Here is an 18,235-nt window from a genome sequence, read left to right on the forward strand (position 1 = left end):
ATGATGACCTAGAGGCATTGATAGAGTGTACACAAATATTGTGGAGGAAAACAAAGTCCACTAAGTTGTTTCAACAAAGAGGTATGAGAGCTTAAGTGTTTTAATAAGAGGCAGTACACCGGTCTATATGAAGTAGCATGGAGGGACTTGAATCTGTAAAATATCAATTTAACTCTTTGTACTGAATCTTCTTAAAACAGCTTGGTGTGAGGATCAGATGTCAACCTTGACAACTTGTATCTCACTATTTATAATTTTCAGTGATTAAGGATGTTTTACTGTTACCTCTTTTTAGTAAAAATAGAGAGAAAATGCAGAATTAGGAAATATGTAAATATGGACATAACTGTTGAAAAAAAGCTCACCTCTTTCTTTATTTTGCTTGGCTGTGTTCTTTGTGTCTGTGTCTTTATGGCCCCTTGGTGGCAAACTCTCCCCATGGCTGTTGTCTTGTAAGTGTGCTACCTCTTTAGAATCTTCATCTTTCAGAAGGACCTAAAGAGCAAATATGAAAGCTATAACCCATGCTATTTGTAACAACGGTGCAGAGTAATATTCTATAAAATGCGTGGAACAAAATTTATTTACAGAAATTTTCCATTTGCAAACGAAAAAAAGCTGTTTGTAGCAGCTCTAAGATGAATGGAATACTTATTATCATGAGAAAAAAAAAACATAACCTTGGTGCCTACAAAAAGTTGATTGTTGAGCCTTGAGATATTATTTGACTTTTGCCAATGACCTTTCATCCTTCATGAAAGCTACTCCCATACAATTACAGCACGATTAAAAAAAATGCACAATAATACAATTTTAACACACAAATAATATAATTTACTATTGCACAATTCTAAAATTGTAACTGTTCAGACAAAGGCAGAAACTCAAATATGGTTTCTGATATTAGCTATACTTTACTTAAGGCCTTCACAATTCTTTAAAAATTAGTTAAGGGTACAACAAAGTTAACAGGAGGACGTGTTTTAAGTAATTTGTAGTGGTGTTACTAATTTCCACAGCCCTCCTGAAAACATTAACCGATCTTGAGCATTTTTTTTTTTAATTATTCTTTCCAGTGTTGAATGCGATGAAGTCCAATTATTATTTTCTTGAAAACACCCTTTAAAATGCTATTGGCTTTGTAATACTCCTACTTGCCCAAATCAGTGTTTGCATACACTGTAAAATGCAGAAGTGGGAGTCACTAAATTTGGAATGGAATTTCTGATATAGCAGCCAAAATTAAGCAGAGGTTGGATTCTCATCTGAACAGCGTCTGCAGCCAATCAGCTCAAGTCACTGTTTGGCAGTGCCTACTATATTCAAAATAAAAAACCTCAGCAGGACATTTTCCCATCCACCCTGTATAACGTGGGTGTAGGAATCTGTAAAATGTTTTCATTAGGCTTAAAATCTATTAGTGTATAGGCAGCCTAAAGTGATTGTAAACCCTATTTTTTTTAAATTACAAACATGTTATAGTTACCTGCTCTGTGCAGTGGTTTTGCACAGAACAGCTCCAATCCTCCTCTTCTGGGTTCCATTGACACAGACAGTGTGGCTCTGTCCCATCCCCCACTCCCTCATCACATAACTTGATTGACAGTACCAGGAGCCAATGGCTCTTGCTGCTATCAATCTGCACTGTGAGGAGAAAGTTTTTGGTCTTAAGCACAGCACTGAATCAGGATTGGACTCCAGTAAGTATGAAAGGAGACTGGCATACAATGCATTAACTACTTGTCGACCAGCTGCCGCAGTTGTACTGTGGCAGGTTGGCCCGGCTGCGTGAATTGCCGTAATTGCACGTCGGCCACTTTAAAAAGCTATAGGGAGTGACGCAATGTCCGCTGGCCACTCGCGATCTCTCTTCAGAGAGCCATATCGGGGATCTGTCAATGTAAACAGACAGATCCCCGTTCTGACATGGGAGTGGAGAGAGATCTGCTGCTCCTAGTGATCAGGAACAGCTTTCTCTCTCCTCCTCTACAGTTAGAAACACCTCCCTAGGGAACACTTAACCCCTTGATTATCACCTAGTAAAAAACAATAATAAAAATACCATAAATCTATCCCCTATTTTGTAGACACTATAACTTTTGCGCAAACCAATTAATGTATGCCTATTGCGATTTTTTTTACCAAAAACATGTAGAAGAATACATATTGGCCTAAACTGATGAAAAAATGATTATTATTTTATTTTTTGGGGGGATCTTTATTATGGCAAAAAGTAAAAAATATTGTGTTTTTTTCAAAATTGTTGGTCTTTTTTTGTTTATAACGTAAAAAATAAAAACCACAGAGGTGATCAAATACAACCTAAAGAAAGCTCTATTTGTGGGGGGGAAAGGACATACATTTTGTTTGTGTACAACGTTGCATGACCGTGCAATAGTCAATTGCGACACAGTGCCGTATCGCACAAAATGGCCTGGTCAGGAAGTGGGTAAATCCTTCCAGTCTTACTTTTACAGCCACTTTAACAGTGGTTCTATCCCTGTCAATAGTTTGTGTTCTTCAGTGACATGTGAATACGGTTTATAAGATCTTACTGTACAGATTAAAAGTATAACAGGAACAATAGGACTGTCAGGGAAGGTTCCCCCTGCTGGTGTTACTGCTATGTTATCCTTGGGCTGCAGTACTGGCGTCCACCAGCGGGGCGTTCTTAGCAGTGTGGAGCACACAGCCCTTCCTGCGTTCAGGTGTGACCTGAATGCAATCAGCACGCCTCTATAAATACCCGGCGTGTGTAATCACTCCTCGCCCTGGTATCGTCATACCTCCTGGACCTGAGCTGGTATTTGACCCTGATTTCTGGACCTGATCCTTGATCCCTGCCTGGACTTGTCCTCCCTGTGTCCTGATTCCTGTTCCCTCTTGGATTCCTGCCCCGCAGCCTGTCCATCCATCCGCTCCCTGATCCGCTGTGTTCCCATCCTCACCCATCTGCTGACTTCCCCTGTGTATGACCTCGGCCTGGCTTCGTTTATGAATACGGTATTTCCCCTGATTGTATATGCTATTTTGTTACGCACTGGTTGTCTTCATTTATTTGTAAATAAACACCTTTTAACTTCACCGCATACATTGTGGGTCTCCTCTGTGCAGTCACACAGTACTGGTCTACTATACTCTCCTGACAGTATACCAGGGCCATCCCTGACCAGACGTGCCTGCATTGAGGAACCATCCTGTTGCGGTGCGTTTTTTGAAGATGGATTTCAATGAAATCACTTACTTTTCTCTGCTGGCAGAGGAGGATGAGGAGTATTGTCGCCAGGTTTTTGAGGGATGGACAAGTGACCGGCTGATGGAAACCATCCGATCAGCCCATTCCATGGTGGATCAGGGTTATATGTCTTATGATGATGTTCAGGCATTAATCCAGTTATGTGTTAAACCGGCCCTGTCGTTCATTCCAGATGGTAGTGATGATTTCTCTCCTCCCTTCAGTCGTGACCAAGTTGAATCCTTGATATGGTTATTAGAGGATGATCCAGTTTCTTTTGATGAACATTATTCCTCTTGTTCCCAGCAGAAGTTGTCTGAGTGCATTAGTTCAGTGCAGTCTCTGATTAGACAAGGTGTGTGTGAATCTGCTTTTGTTCAGCCTGTGCTGCAGGCCTGGTCAGATCTCCTGATTCCAGCAAATCCACCTGTTTCCAGCCCTGCCATTAACCACTCACCTTCCCAAAGATCCATCTGTCCATCACCAATGGCAACCCCAGTTGAAGCTCAGTATACACTGCTTCCCACCAGATACCAATATCCAGTCTCTGCTCCCTGTACCTATCCTGTATACAACCCACCTGTCTCTTCTCAGCCGCCTACTAACCCACAAAAACTTCCTCCAGCTACTGTTCCCTCTACTCTGCCATATCCCAATCCTCCTTTCCAGTCTGCTGCACCCCTTACCTACAGAGCTTCTGTGGCTAAGCCCAAGAAAAAACGAAAGTTTTTCCCAACCAAGATGATCCTGCCAGTAACCCAACCTGTCTCCACACCAACCAACCTGCTCCAGTCTGCTTGCATGCCAGCTGAACCTGATTCTGCCAAACCTCTACCTGCTATGCGGCCAGTTTGCCAGCCTGATCCTGTATGCCAGCCTGAAGTTCCTGTGCCAGTTTGCCAGCCTGAAGTTCCTGTGCCAGTTTGCCAGCCTGAAGTTCCTGTGCCAGTTTGCCAGCCTGAAGTTCCTGTGCCAGTTTGCCAGCCTGAAGTTTCTGTGCCAGTTTGCCAGCCTGATCCTGTATGCCAGCCTGATGTTTCTGTGCCAATTTTCCAGCCTGACATTCCTGTGCCAGTTTGCCAGCCTGTGCCAGTTTGCCAGCCTGAAGTTGCTGTGCCAGTTTGCCAGCCTGAAGTTGCTGTGCCAGTTTGCCAGCCTGAAGTTGCTGTGCCAGTTTGCCAGCCTGAAGTTGCTGTGCCAGTTTGCCAGCCTGAAGTTGCTGTGCCAGTTTGCCAGCCTGAAGTTGCTGTGCCAGTTTGCCAGCCTAAAGTTGCTGTGCCAGTTTGCCAGCCTGAAGTTGCTGTTTCAGTGCCATCTGCCCTGCCTGTTTCAGTGCCATCCGCCCTGCCTGTGAAGTTCCTGTCCGCTGCCCAGTCTGAGGTGTCCCTGCCCGCTGCCCAGCCCGACGACCCGGAGTTTGCTGCCCAACTCGACGACCCGGAGTTTGCTGCCCAGCTCGACGACCCGGAGTTTGCTGCCCAGCTCGACGACCCGGAGTTTGCTGCCCAGCTCGACGACCCGGAGTTTGCTGCTGCCCAGCTCGACGACCCGGAGTTTGCTGCTGCCCAGCTCGACGACCCGGAGTTTGCTGCTGCCCAGCTCGACGACCCGGAGTTTGCTGCCCAGCTCGACGACCCGGAGCCTGCTTCCCAGCTCGACGACCCGGAGCCTGCTTCCCAGCTCGACGACCCGGAGCCTGCTTCCCAGCTCGACGACCCGGAGCCTGCTTCCCAGCTCTTGGAACTATTATCAGCGCATTATCCATTTAGTCCAACGGAGAATATTGGGCTACTCCACAGTTGACTCTGCTCTGGGTGGACCAACAATAGGCCCACACAGATACAGGCATATACTTAGGCAGCGCCACCATTCCTACTCATTCATACCTATTTATCCTGTCCCCGAGGGGATAGTCATTTTAGGAAGGCAGCAGCCTCAGACCTTTGATATCCTAGCGCAGGTTTCTTTATATCTTTTATTTACTCACCCTAGGGTGAGAACTCCTCCGTGCAGCTATGGATGTCTTTGGTTATATGAGCAACAGAAAGATAGATGTAGGGGGGATTTTTAGCCAGGAAGACATCACCAATAGACAGGATATGCAGGGGTTGATGAAATCCCTTAGGCACACGATGGAAAAACAACTCCGAGTGTGGTGGGACATTGCCCCATTGGAGATGTATATTAAAGAAAAAATCACCCCGAGACGATTAAGGTGGGACATACACCCAAACGATAACATCGAGGATGCAGAGCTTATGGAAGAATGGTATTCTTTTTTCAACAAATGTGAAAATGAATTACTACACAAGATCATTAGTAGAAGACGGTTCAAACTTAAAATCATTGAATCTAGCATTGTTGAAATTAAGAACTTATTGACACCGTATGCAACTCAACAGGATTACAAAGATAAGATGGCAGAACTCCAAGATATTATTAAGAAATATGATGGAGATATACAGGCAAAGAAACAGAAAAAATATAAAAGGGACGTGATTGACTACAAGGATCTCAGGGTATATAAATGGCAGGCATCCATGGAAGATCCCAATGAAGACCTGGATGAAACCCTGATGGAAGCTATTGATATGGATTCAACCTCCCTTAATCCAGAGGACTCACCCACTCCTGGCGCCAACCCCTTACTGCCGATAAACACACCGAGAGATAGAAACCGGGTGACGGCAAACCAGGGATGGCATCAACAAAGACCACGCAGAAAAGTGAGATACCAGGATAATAGAAGCCCGGTCAATAGAAGACGGACACCAAGTACACATTACAGACACCCATCACTCTCTGACGAGTACCCTGATGAGTACGAGGATACATCCAGATATCCTCCAACAGGGACCCGTCACAGTGGGCAACAGCAGAGAAGTAGGGGAGCCTCACCTTACACGAGAGGGAGAGAAAGCAGGGATTTTCGCAGGGGAGGACCCCGAAACAGACCTCCAGGCCGAGGACAGGGAAGACCAATGAACAACAATCCAGGGTGGAGGGGGAATGGCAACCGAGGGGCTACCCGTGGAAATACCCAAAGAGAGGACGACCATCGAGAACCACGAATGGACCAACGGGATCCAACATGGGACAACAGACAGATGACACAACCAGGAGGATTACCACAGAGACATCCACAAAGAGAAAGCGGTCCAGAGGGTGTAGGGGAGGGAAGAAACAAAAGGCCAAGACATCATTAGGTAGGGGAATCTTCAACCTAAGCGGGGTTACCCTTACCACAGAGGAAATTAAAATCTTAGACCTTGGGCTAAAATATGCCCCTGACAAGCCCCTGGACCAATTTGAGGTCTATATTGACTTTCAGAAATTTCTAAGGAAAATCAATTTAAAGAAATTCTTTGCCAACATCAAAGAGGAAAACGTGATAAATGACTCACGGTACAAACATACGGGTCTAAAAAATAATTCCATTTTTAACCCTACTAATCCAGGGAATCAATGTGTGATCGCTTTTAAAAAAATGGTGGAAAATGATCTCAGAAAACTGGAGAGAAAGATTAACAGGAAGAGCAAAAGCACTTGGAAAACAATTAAAGATATCGGGAACAAGCACGAAGTGGTCATCCGCCCGGCGGACAAGGGGGGGGGCCTAGTCATTCTAAGCCTTAGTGATTACGAGGAAGAAATGCAGAACCTTCTCTCAGTACCCAATACGTACCTAAAACTAAATGGTAACCCCAAACACAAATACCAAAGGAAGCTTGAAAAATATGTTGGAAAGGGAAAAGATATAGGAATACTCAGCGGAAAAGAGGCAGAATATCTCATCTCCAACTCTACAAAGACGCCGGTTATATATTATACCCCAAAAGTCCACAAAAACATGACAAAACCACCTGGGAGGCCGATTATCAGTGGTATTAACTCTATCTTTTCACGACTAGGAGAGTACCTAGACACCTTCCTGCAACCGTTGGTCAAACAAGGAAAATCGTACCTTAGAGATAGCCTCCAACTGATACAAGAACTGAGAGAGGTAGAGGGAGTGGACAATCTGGTGCTAGTCACCATAGATGTTAGCTCCCTGTACACTAGTATTGAGCAGGAAGATGGCATTATGGGGGTGGCCACAGCTCTGTATGAAAAGACCACATACAGACAAGAACAGATACAGTATATACTGGAAGGGCTGAAACTTGCGATGGAGTGTAACCACTTTTGGTATGCTAACGAGTATTACGTCCAAACTAAGGGGGTGGCAATGGGGGCACGATATGCCCCCAGCGTTGCGAACCTCATGATGAACGTATGGGAGGATGAATACATCTATAACGGGAACCATCAAGAAATCATGATGTACCGTCGTTATATCGATGACCTCCTCATCCTCTGGGACGGAACAGTTGAGGCCTTACAAGAATTTCTAGGCAATCTTAACAACAATAGGTTTCATCTTAAGTTTACTGGGAAGTTTAGTACCGAGAAAATCGAATACCTAGACCTAGAAATCTATAAGAGTGGCACAGTATTACATACCAGAACATTTTTCAAAGAGACCGACAGGAATGGATACATTCCTATTAACAGCTGCCACCATCCAAAATGGAAGGCCAATATTCCTAAAGGACAACTGCTTAGGCTCAGAAGGAACTGTGACTCAAACGAGGACTATGCAAGGCAAGCCCAAAACGTTGTGGGTAGATTTAAAGAGAAGGGGTATAACTCTGAAAGCCTGGAAAAATTGCAAACTGAAGTCTCACAGAAAGACCGTAAAGACCTTCTTAAGCAGAAAACAATAACAGACCAAAGCCGGAACAACTGCCCTTTCATTACAGGCTTCAATTCCCAGTACAAGGAGTTTGAAAACATCCTTAAAAAATACTGGCCTATCCTGAAGGAAGACTGTATACTAACCAAAATCCTTCCCAACAAGCCCTCATTTATCTACAGGAAGGCCCCTACCCTGAGACACCATTTGGTACACAATGTTATCAACCCTCCAAAACAAGTTGAAATATGCCCAGATCTTAAAGGGTTTTTCAAATGTCAGAGGTGCCTGGCATGTAAAGTTAGCAAACCCCAACCCCGGAGAAAAATTGAATTTAGATCAAGGAACGACCAGAAAGTGTACAAGATACGAAATCTTATCACATGTAACACCACCCATGTTACGTATGCTATCGAGTGCCCTTGCCATATGCAGTACATAGGCAGAACCACCAGGGAATTACGAATTAGGATAAGAGAGCACATTAACCTCATTAGGAAAGGATCCTCTAAACACCACCTGTACCGGCACTTTGAGGAGTTCCATCAGAAGGACCCATCAGGCCTCATATTCTATGGCATAGACAGTATCAAAGACAATTGGAGGGGAGGGAACAAAGAAATAGCCGTTTCGCAAAACGAAACGAGCTGGATCTATCGACTGGGGACATTGGTGCCACATGGCCTCAATGTTGACATAGATCTTAATTGCTTTTTAGCTAACCCCTAATTTCCCCCCCCCCCCCCCCCCCCCCTTTCTCCTTGCTGGTCCGTGGGGACACTCACATTTACTACGTATATAGTAATCCTTTACATTGCTTATTCAGTTCAATGATCATCCACCTATTATGATTTTTATTCACTATCTGCAGACCTTTTATAGATATTATTGCTGGGACCCCCAGTCTAATATCTAGGTTCACGCCTTAATAGGCTTCACTTTCATTTACACATAGTAGGGTTTATCCTATTATCACTAGCTCTCACATAGAGTTATTCACTTGCTACTTCTGTTATTTAGGCGTGTCACCAACACCCAATATTTGAACACTATGTGCTTCGTGTCCGTATGTGTGATATGTTGGTCCTATTAACATAGGATAAATCCCCCTTTTAGCTGAGGACTTAGAAACAGCACACTACTGCACCTAGCACTACCTTTATGACTCATAATCACGTGTACTATTATCACTAGGACATATAATGTATCGAGTCCAGGATATCATTATATAGGACGCTTCTATATGTCCATTTATTCACTTATCCACTGCAAATTTACACTACGAGTGCACTGTTATGCGCCCCTAGTATATTTCTACTTTCCACTATTGTTATTGCACGGGATCTCCGTCACACATTCATGGATATTATCTATCTCCAGACTAGGGATTGGAGTATATTTATCCTGGCCCTTAGGCATTGCTTCACTTACCCTTTTATAGACGTCTTTTGTATATGCTGTATGCATACAACAACACCCCCATAGGCTGGAATTGTCCCAATAGCCTTACAAACATCTCGATAGTAACTTCTCTCCATATACTAGATGTCACTAGTTGCACCTTGTTAATTTATATGGCATAGATTTATCATACTCTGTACAGTTTCTTTTGTGAGTATTTAAATGGGATATGCCGAGCCGCGGATATATATATATTAACCCCCAGGGTTTACCTGTCCCCGATCATTCCTGCCCGACTATTGGCTGTTGTGAGCTAATGGGGTATGATCATTGGTTAAGCCCAAAGTGGGTGGGTGGTATGATGCGGCCCGGCCACTCCCATAAATACCAAGAACTGACGTTACAACGACAAGCCTCAGAAGACGAACCAGATTTCGAAACGTACGTCAGGCTACGCTACGTCACGTGTTACGTTACGTCACTTCCGGGTCACGGAACTTCCGGGTTACGGCTGGTGGTTTGGTTGGAGCGCACGCCAAACACCCAGGCAGCACACGTTGGGCTTGCAGACAGGCTAGTACCGACACACGCCGCTTACTTGAAGCCTGTACTGCTGCCCGCTGTAGACCACGGATTTTTTGACTACTTGTTTTTTGATTTTATTTATTTTTTGGTTTTTATATTTGCCATTCACTATGGACTTTTAAATTTGATTTTCTTACCCTCATCCGCACACTCCATTATTGGAGTAGCGTGGGTATCGGTACTACTACATTGCTGCATCAGTCAGCTTTACAGCAGGTTATAAATACATAATTCATTTATTTTTATCAACCAATAAATACCACTATTTTTGTTATACCACGTGGTCTCATACTTTATCACACCATTGGAGCTCTTGGATTTTTGTTTTGAGGAAACAAGGAAGCAGAACCTTGGGAATATCGGGAGCCTAACATCTCTTTTTGGAGGAAGGACAGGAGCGGAGTTACGGACACAGGACCCCACATTATATGCACGCCACCCCAAGAGGGGACTTCTATCTGGTGAGTGGGGAATCCTGAGGGGAGCACCGGGATCACGGCGCAGTGTGTCGTAGGAGCACCCCTTTACCACATCTATACTCTGCTATCGGACTCCAATTGCACTACCAGGATTTCTGTATTTCTATGCTTAATGATTTATGGACATGTATGGACTATATATGTGACACCTATAGGCTGCTATACACCATCAATTTTTTCCCCTACATTCTAGGGTCACGGACAATATTGAGTATAATTGCCCGACCTGATCACAGGTTGGATTGATGACACTGGGATTTGTACAATTTTCACACATCTTGCTGATACTTAATGTGATGTACATATTATTGTTGGTTTTTGGCATATATCCACTTACAACCTGACACATCTTCCAGCGATATATATACATGATATCCGTCCCATATTTATGTTCCCCATGCAAGCACACGCTTACATTTAGGAACTCCATACCTGGTATTGTTATTACATAGAGACAGCACCTCTTGTTCAAACTCAGGTGTTCCCTGGCACTTAAGGCATCTTACTGTCTAGTAACTTACCACCTCAACACCTCTGTAGGCGTCTAACGTCAGGACTTACCCATAGAGCACTCTAAGTGTAACTGACAGCCTCAGAGTGGTTGCTCTTTAGTTACTGTGTAGTCTTGGAACTATTATCAGCGCATTATCCATTTAGTCCAACGGAGAATATTGGGCTACTCCACAGTTGACTCTGCTCTGGGTGGACCAACAATAGGCCCACACAGATACAGGCATATACTTAGGCAGCGCCACCATTCCTACTCATTCATACCTGCTTCCCAGCTCGACGACCCGGAGCCTGCTTCCCAGCTCGACGACCCGGAGCCTGCTTCCCAGCTCGACGACCCGGAGCCTGCTGCCCAGCTCGACGACCCGGAGTCTGCTGCCCAGCTTGATTGGCCCCTATCTGCATCCCAGCTTGATGTACTTTTTGCCCAACCTAAGATTTTTGTACCCGCTGCCCAGCTTGAGCTGCACTTTGCCCTGTTAAAAGTCATGGACTTTCATCCGGCCCAACCTGATGTGACTTTATCTGCTGCCCAGCTTGACACCACGGACTTTCCCCAGCAACAGCTAGTTGGAGCGTCCGGAGGCCGCTCCTTTGGGGGGGGGGTACTGTCAGGGAAGGTTCCCCCTGCTGGTGTTACTGCTATGTTATCCTTGGGCTGCAGTACTGGCGTCCACCAGCGGGGCGTTCTTAGCAGTGTGGAGCACACAGCCCTTCCTGCGTTCAGGTGTGACCTGAATGCAATCAGCACGCCTCTATAAATACCCGGCGTGTGTAATCACTCCTCGCCCTGGTATCGTCATACCTCCTGGACCTGAGCTGGTATTTGACCCTGATTTCTGGACCTGATCCTTGATCCCTGCCTGGACTTGTCCTCCCTGTGTCCTGATTCCTGTTCCCTCTTGGATTCCTGTCCCGCAGCCTGTCCATCCATCCGCTCCCTGATCCGCTGTGTTCCCATCCTCACCCATCTGCTGACTTCCCCTGTGTATGACCTCGGCCTGGCTTCGTTTATGAATACGGTATTTCCCCTGATTGTATATGCTATTTTGTTACGCACTGGTTGTCTTCATTTATTTGTAAATAAACACCTTTTAACTTCACCGCATACATTGTGGGTCTCCTCTGTGCAGTCACACAGTACTGGTCTACTATACTCTCCTGACAAGGACAAATAAACAGCACAATTTAGCAAACAATGGATTATATGGTAATATAGTTCATAAGGCATATTTAATATCTCAAAAAGGAAAACCTAGTGTTATAATTTTTAACTAATGAATTCGGAAAATATAAAACCTACAATATTTCAGAGGAATGCATTAAAGTCAACAATATATACTATATAAAATATAGCAATAAACCTGCTATTTGCTTGCAAGCCTCTTGCAAAAGAAAACCACAAGCTGACTGCAAGTTACCACAATGAATGATTTATGCTATCCAAAGACACCTAGCTTATTTAGTGTTCACCACTTCCTGGAGAGGTTTTACATCTCTTCTAATTAGATTCCTTACAGATTAACATTACAAACATGACTTCTTACAACCAGGATATATTTCGCCCTTGTTATAATTTGAGTTTTTCGCTCATACTATATGTATATTAAAGCACAGCTAAAACCAGAGAGCTTGCAAAAAGGAAGATCACACACCAGAGTGCTTTTTGTGTTCATCCATCACTGTGGTATCAAATAGAAGCAAGAGAGTTTCCTCCGGAGGGGTCTGTGTGAGCACAATATAGTACACAACGAAAATGTTCAGTCTATTGGCTTATTATGAGACAGTGTGGGGTTGATTTACTAAAATCTGGTGCAGCTGTGCATGGTAGCCAATCAGCTTCTAACTTCAGTTTATTCAATTAAGCTTTGACAATAAAACCTGGACACTGATTGGTTTCTATGCAGAGCTACACCAGATTTTGCACTTTCCAGTTTTAGTAAATTGACCCCTTTGGGCCTGCCAAGACCTGCAGGCTAATCCAACATTACCAGAATGCAATCTCTCTTTAAAACACACTACCCTCACTCATCTCAGAGAAGACTTAAAATCCCCCCCCCCCCCCCCAGGAGGGGAGAAATGTGGCCAGTGTATAACCTACAAACCCAGAAACCTACCACTATCACCAGCATATCTCATGAACTGCCATTGTCTAGACAGGCGGTAACTTCTGTCTAAGATGCCTCCTTGGACCAGTGGGACTGGCAATCGCAGTATCTAGAAACTATAATAAAACAGGTACTACTGTCCTTCTATGTGTGCCTTGAAGCTCTATACATACATGAGTTAGATGCATGCTTGTCCTCAATTATAGCAGTGGATGACATTACACAGATTTATATATATATATATATATATATATATATATATATATATATATATATATATATATATATATATATAAAAGAGTATGGTTTCCAATCAAGCTGCATGTTTGAGGTGCTTGTAGAAAAATGCCCATGGAAGTCAGGCAAAATTGATTATGTGATTTTTACAGATCAGGTCAGGTCATATGGAAGCATCACTGTGCTGGTTATTAGTATTTTTCCTGTTTGCTGTGAAGGATCTTCTACAAGTTTTTCTCAGCAGGCATACGTTGCACATTGCAATTAAAGTTTCACCAAAAGTTTCACCAATGTAGTGGTGCAGGAAAGTAATGATTATGAGGAAAAGACAATAAAAGGGAGTCTTAAGCAGACCAGGCAGTACAAGGGGACTGTGAAAGTGGCGAGAGTCAGTCTACATTATGCTACATTTAACAGTGCACCCAAAACAAAATCAAACAGATGTTAATGGATTTCAAAATTACATTTATTATTGCATTTTGCATAGTGCTACTATAAATTTACATTTCAGTTAGTTGTAAAGATTGTGCACTGAAAACTATTTTCAGGGAACTTGTGTAGGCACTCTACCTGTCAGCAGTGGTCCCTTGTGGGTGGGATATAAAAGCAACATTTTAATTCACATGTTATAGTGTAGAAACCCCATCCTAAGCAGTTGTGTCTAAATATGTGTGTTGTGACTGGGCTTTAACCACCCCGTTATTTACCTTTTATGGACCCTGTAGGTCTTCCCCAAGCCTGGTGCGTTGACTGGTTCTGCCTGTTTCTGGGACAAGATTGCAGTAAGCATACACAAGGATAAATGTTAATCTAAGACTCAGACAATCTCTGAGGAGCTGTATTCAGATCTATGGTTTGGAAGAATGATAAATGTTTGGGAGCACTTTTCCAGAGCTTTTTTTCAACTGGGGAAGATGTTTGTTTAAAGGTTTGCTTCTTGGACATTGGCTCAGGATGAAGAACGTGCTAAAGGCTGAATACAATTGTAAGCTCTAAGGGTCGGTTCACACTAGTGCAATGTCAGACATTGCATTCCTGTGCAGATCACATGCAATGTCTGTGTGATGCAAATTCAGCCATATAAGCTGTATGGCTGAAGAGTTGCATCTCATTTGGATCAAACGCATGCAGGACCGTTTTTTGGCCGCACTGCAAACTGAAAAAAGATACAGTACAGGGTCTAATGAGCAGAATGCTCTCCAGAGGAAGTAGAGTATCCTTGCTAATGACTACCATATCTTTGTCACTTTCCAGGAAACAGGTGACTTGGCAAAGGTGATAGCTGCTCTGGTAGTAAAGGGTTGGTAGACTTGGCCCCTTTGCTAGTTGCTAATTCCCCACATACTAGGACCAACTCCATGGCACAAAGTAGTTAGGGACCCAGCCTGAAGTCACAGGTGAGAGAGAGATGTAGAGGGGCCCTGGGAAGGAGAACAAGCATAAAGTTATGGAGAAAATGCATTTCCTGTATCCAGTAGCAACAGTGGGACCACAGAGCGAGGTAAAAGGATTGATGAGTTGGTGGAGACAGAAAAATGCTAGGCAGTATCATTTAAGAAATGCTGCACACTTGGGGAGTGGGCTTCTCTAACAGAAATGTTGCCTAGTGTTAATTGTAAGAAGTATGGACACAGATTACAAGGAGTTAATTATGCAAGTTGCTGCTCACATCTTAAGTCTGGAGACCTGCCTTAATGTTGATGTCATGACCACAGTTCCTGCCTGTGATTCAGGCATTAGCACATGCAGTTCTGCAGAGTCCCAGCTAGGGCACCTTAAGCTCTGTCCACAGCTTGACCTAAAGCTGGATTAATTTACTGAAGAAAGCTAGGCTGGATAAAGGATCTTTCTGCTGAAGAGCATGGCAGAGGAGCTGCATATCAACTACCATCTGAACATCGTAGAAAGGATTCCTTGCCAACAGATCAATGTATTTTTGACTGCTTCCAAAAGAACAAAAAGGCTAACTTGCTCAGTACAACTGAGGAAAGACTGTCACTGCTCTTCTAAGGCCATCTATGTTTCTGGCTTCTTCGCAACTTCCAGCATCAAACTATGCCCACATCTACTTCAGAATATCTGTCCTCCATTTTTTAGCTATTTTTGGGTATCCTGCACCCCCAAACCATCTCTCCTACTGTGAGCTCAGCAATAAAAGGTAAAAAAACTAAAATGACTAGCACCAAATTTATATTTCACCCCATAATACACCAAGGACCAGTCCATGAAAACTGAGGTGCTAGCCTACATTGATGATAATTTCTCATACTCATTCTGTAGAATGTTTGGAGGAATTTGACAAGTCCTGTCCTTAGGATGATTGTGAAAGATATATTTTAAAGTAAATCATATAGGCTAACATCTTTGTCAGGAATACCAACAACTAATAGACTGGAGCTATTTACAATTTTGTTATACAATATAAAATGGCAAGTCATTGAAAATTAAGGAGGAAAGAAATTATTGATTTATATTCCAGTTTCAGCTATGTAGAATTTTTATGATGTAATAGAACATTATGAGTAACAGAAAACACACACAATATGAAGTAAGAAAGTGGTGTACCTCATGTATCTGGTTTCCCTCAGCTTCATTTACATATAAAGGAGTTTTTGGAGGGCGTGGTGGTGGGGTTTGAAAGTTATTTTCATAACGTCTTGCCATATAATACTCCTCTTCATTGATTTCTTCAGTATTGGTTCTTGTTGGCACAGAGAACACTTTTCCTTCAAAATTACCAAGCACTTGAAAAGTAAGGTTCAGTCGGAACACAGGAAGTTCCCAAACTTCTTCAGGATGGTCATATAAACTAACAAGCAGGTAAGAATCTGTAATTTGCTCTTCCAATTTTAATAAGGCAGTGCTAGCCAAAATGTCCTGTCCAATTGTAAAGAGATCCCTCACTGACACCTTGACATTCAAAGGAAATGTAAAGTGCTTACAAAGTTCAGATAAATAGTACTGTTTGTCATCTTGCACAACTTCTATAAACCCACCTTCTACGTACAATGGTAGTTTAACAGTTTCATGTTTTTTGTCTTTAATCCTCGTACATTCAAGGGCATCTACAAAAATGTGTTTGCCTTCATGCGTTATTTCACAGTATTGAGATTTTTTTACCTGAAACATGTCCCCGACACATATTGAGGAGAATTCATTGTGTAGTGAATTAAACGTTTTTGTTGCCACTACCTGAAGTTCAGATGTTTCCCTCTCGACAATCGTCAAGTCATAGACAGTTTGAAAAAAGCGGGGTCTTCTTTTAAATTTCCCTTTGTAGTTTGCTGGAATAAGAAAATGTCTGCTCTGGGTGTCACTTCTTAACTCAGAAGCAATAACTCGATCTCCTTGATACTTCCCGTGGACAATGATTTTTTTACCACCTTGCAAAAATGAATACAATTTGCAATGTTTGATTGGACCTTCTACAATTTCTGCAATAAATGGAAATTCATTGGTAGTTTTATCAAAGACCTCCTGAGTAGCTAGCATCTCGGTAAATAATTTAATATTAAAGTGCTCCGTAACATCTAGTACTTCCACATCAAGATCTGAAAGAAGATTAATAGCACCACCAACTGCAATAATAAAGAAAAAAAAAAGTTTATACATGATGAAAAGAACAGTAGGAATACTCAAATAATAACCACTTAAGGGTGAAATAATGTCCCACTGTAAATAACTGTGAGCAGGCAGGCTTTTATTGCAGTGTCTCTTCTGCAATAAAATGCCCCTACCTGCCTGCTTGTCGTCTCCTCCAGCACCCCTAAACTCTGCTGCAAATGTGCAGTTCAGCTTATAGGGGATGGTCTCTATGTGCAGGATGACAACCTACTGCACATGCGCAGGAGTGACATCATCCCCTGCCAGGCAATTAAGACACACAAAGACCGGCACTCAGAAGAGGACTCAGGACCATTGGAGAGGTATGTATGAAGACTTTACTTCTGCTTTAAAGGCTTTAATCCATACACCAGCATTCTATAATGTAATACCAAATCGTCACAGCAAATACAAGTTGAAATAGTGAAAAATAACAATACATTTCGCTCCACCATGAACACAAAAATGTAATAATAAACAAAATTGAACTTAGCGCTGCTTCTATATCAAACATATGTGCTCTATATACATATATAAAAATATAAAGTGATTGTGCAATTTCTAGTTCATCAAAGTGCCATTACATTTTTATTCATGCAGACAAAGTGCCAAACATAGTGATTTCTTGCTAGTGAAGATTCAGGTGCCACTCCATACTCCCCTCCTGAGTTCCCACTCACCAGCAATATGATTCAAAGCTGCATGGTCTTTATCCTGCATCAGTGGATGAATCTGCCTCCTTCCTTCTCTATTATAAGTTTCCCATCATAGTAGGGTTGCATTGGGCAGCTATTCCAGCACATTCCCATCGCAAGACAAGGCAAAAAGCCTTGTTTCCTACCTGGCCAGTTTACACCACAGCCCTGTTGTTGCAGGTGGTGTGCACTGAAAAAAGTACTACATGTACTACGTTTTATAGGCAATAGTGCTAGGCAATCTACTGCTTTGCACCATGCTGTGGCCAATAGAAACAAATGAATTGTCTCTGTAAAACATTTTAATAAAGTTTGTTTAACGGAAAAAAAGTGAATAGTGTCATACACCACACTTTACATTCATGTGAATGGTTTTCTTTACCTTCAAACCCATTCATACATGATGAGCAGGTCTGAAGGTATTTAAACCAATTTAAACCCTGGATCTCCAGAGGCTGCTGCCAGTTCAGGGCAGTGCTGGGAACAGGCTTATTAATGCAGTTGCACTGACAGACTTGGAACTTTACAGGGTTTGCTTACCCACTCCCTACCAGCAATTTATGCTGCAAGGAAGGCAGCAGTCTGGCGTGGAGGTGGCCGAGGGGTGTAAGACACCAGAAAAAAGATGTAGGTAGGTGGCAGGTAAG

The 18,235-nt window shown here is 43.0% G+C and overlaps 1 protein-coding gene across 1 annotated transcript in view; it reads right to left on the reverse strand.

The window, feature by feature from the left end:
- The window catches only part of THEMIS (thymocyte selection associated), a 121,986-nt gene that overhangs the window by 46,949 nt on the left and 56,802 nt on the right, over positions 1-18,235 (reverse strand). The window contains exons 4-5 of the mRNA XM_040350392.1: positions 15,856-16,868; positions 366-495 (exon numbers count right to left, since the gene is read on the reverse strand). Of these exons, the coding sequence (XP_040206326.1) occupies positions 366-495; positions 15,856-16,868 (1,143 nt within the window). The remainder of the gene's footprint in view (positions 1-365; positions 496-15,855; positions 16,869-18,235) is intronic.

This window comes from Rana temporaria, chromosome 4 (assembly GCF_905171775.1).
Source record: "Rana temporaria chromosome 4, aRanTem1.1, whole genome shotgun sequence".
Lineage (NCBI taxonomy): Eukaryota > Metazoa > Chordata > Amphibia > Anura > Ranidae > Rana > Rana temporaria.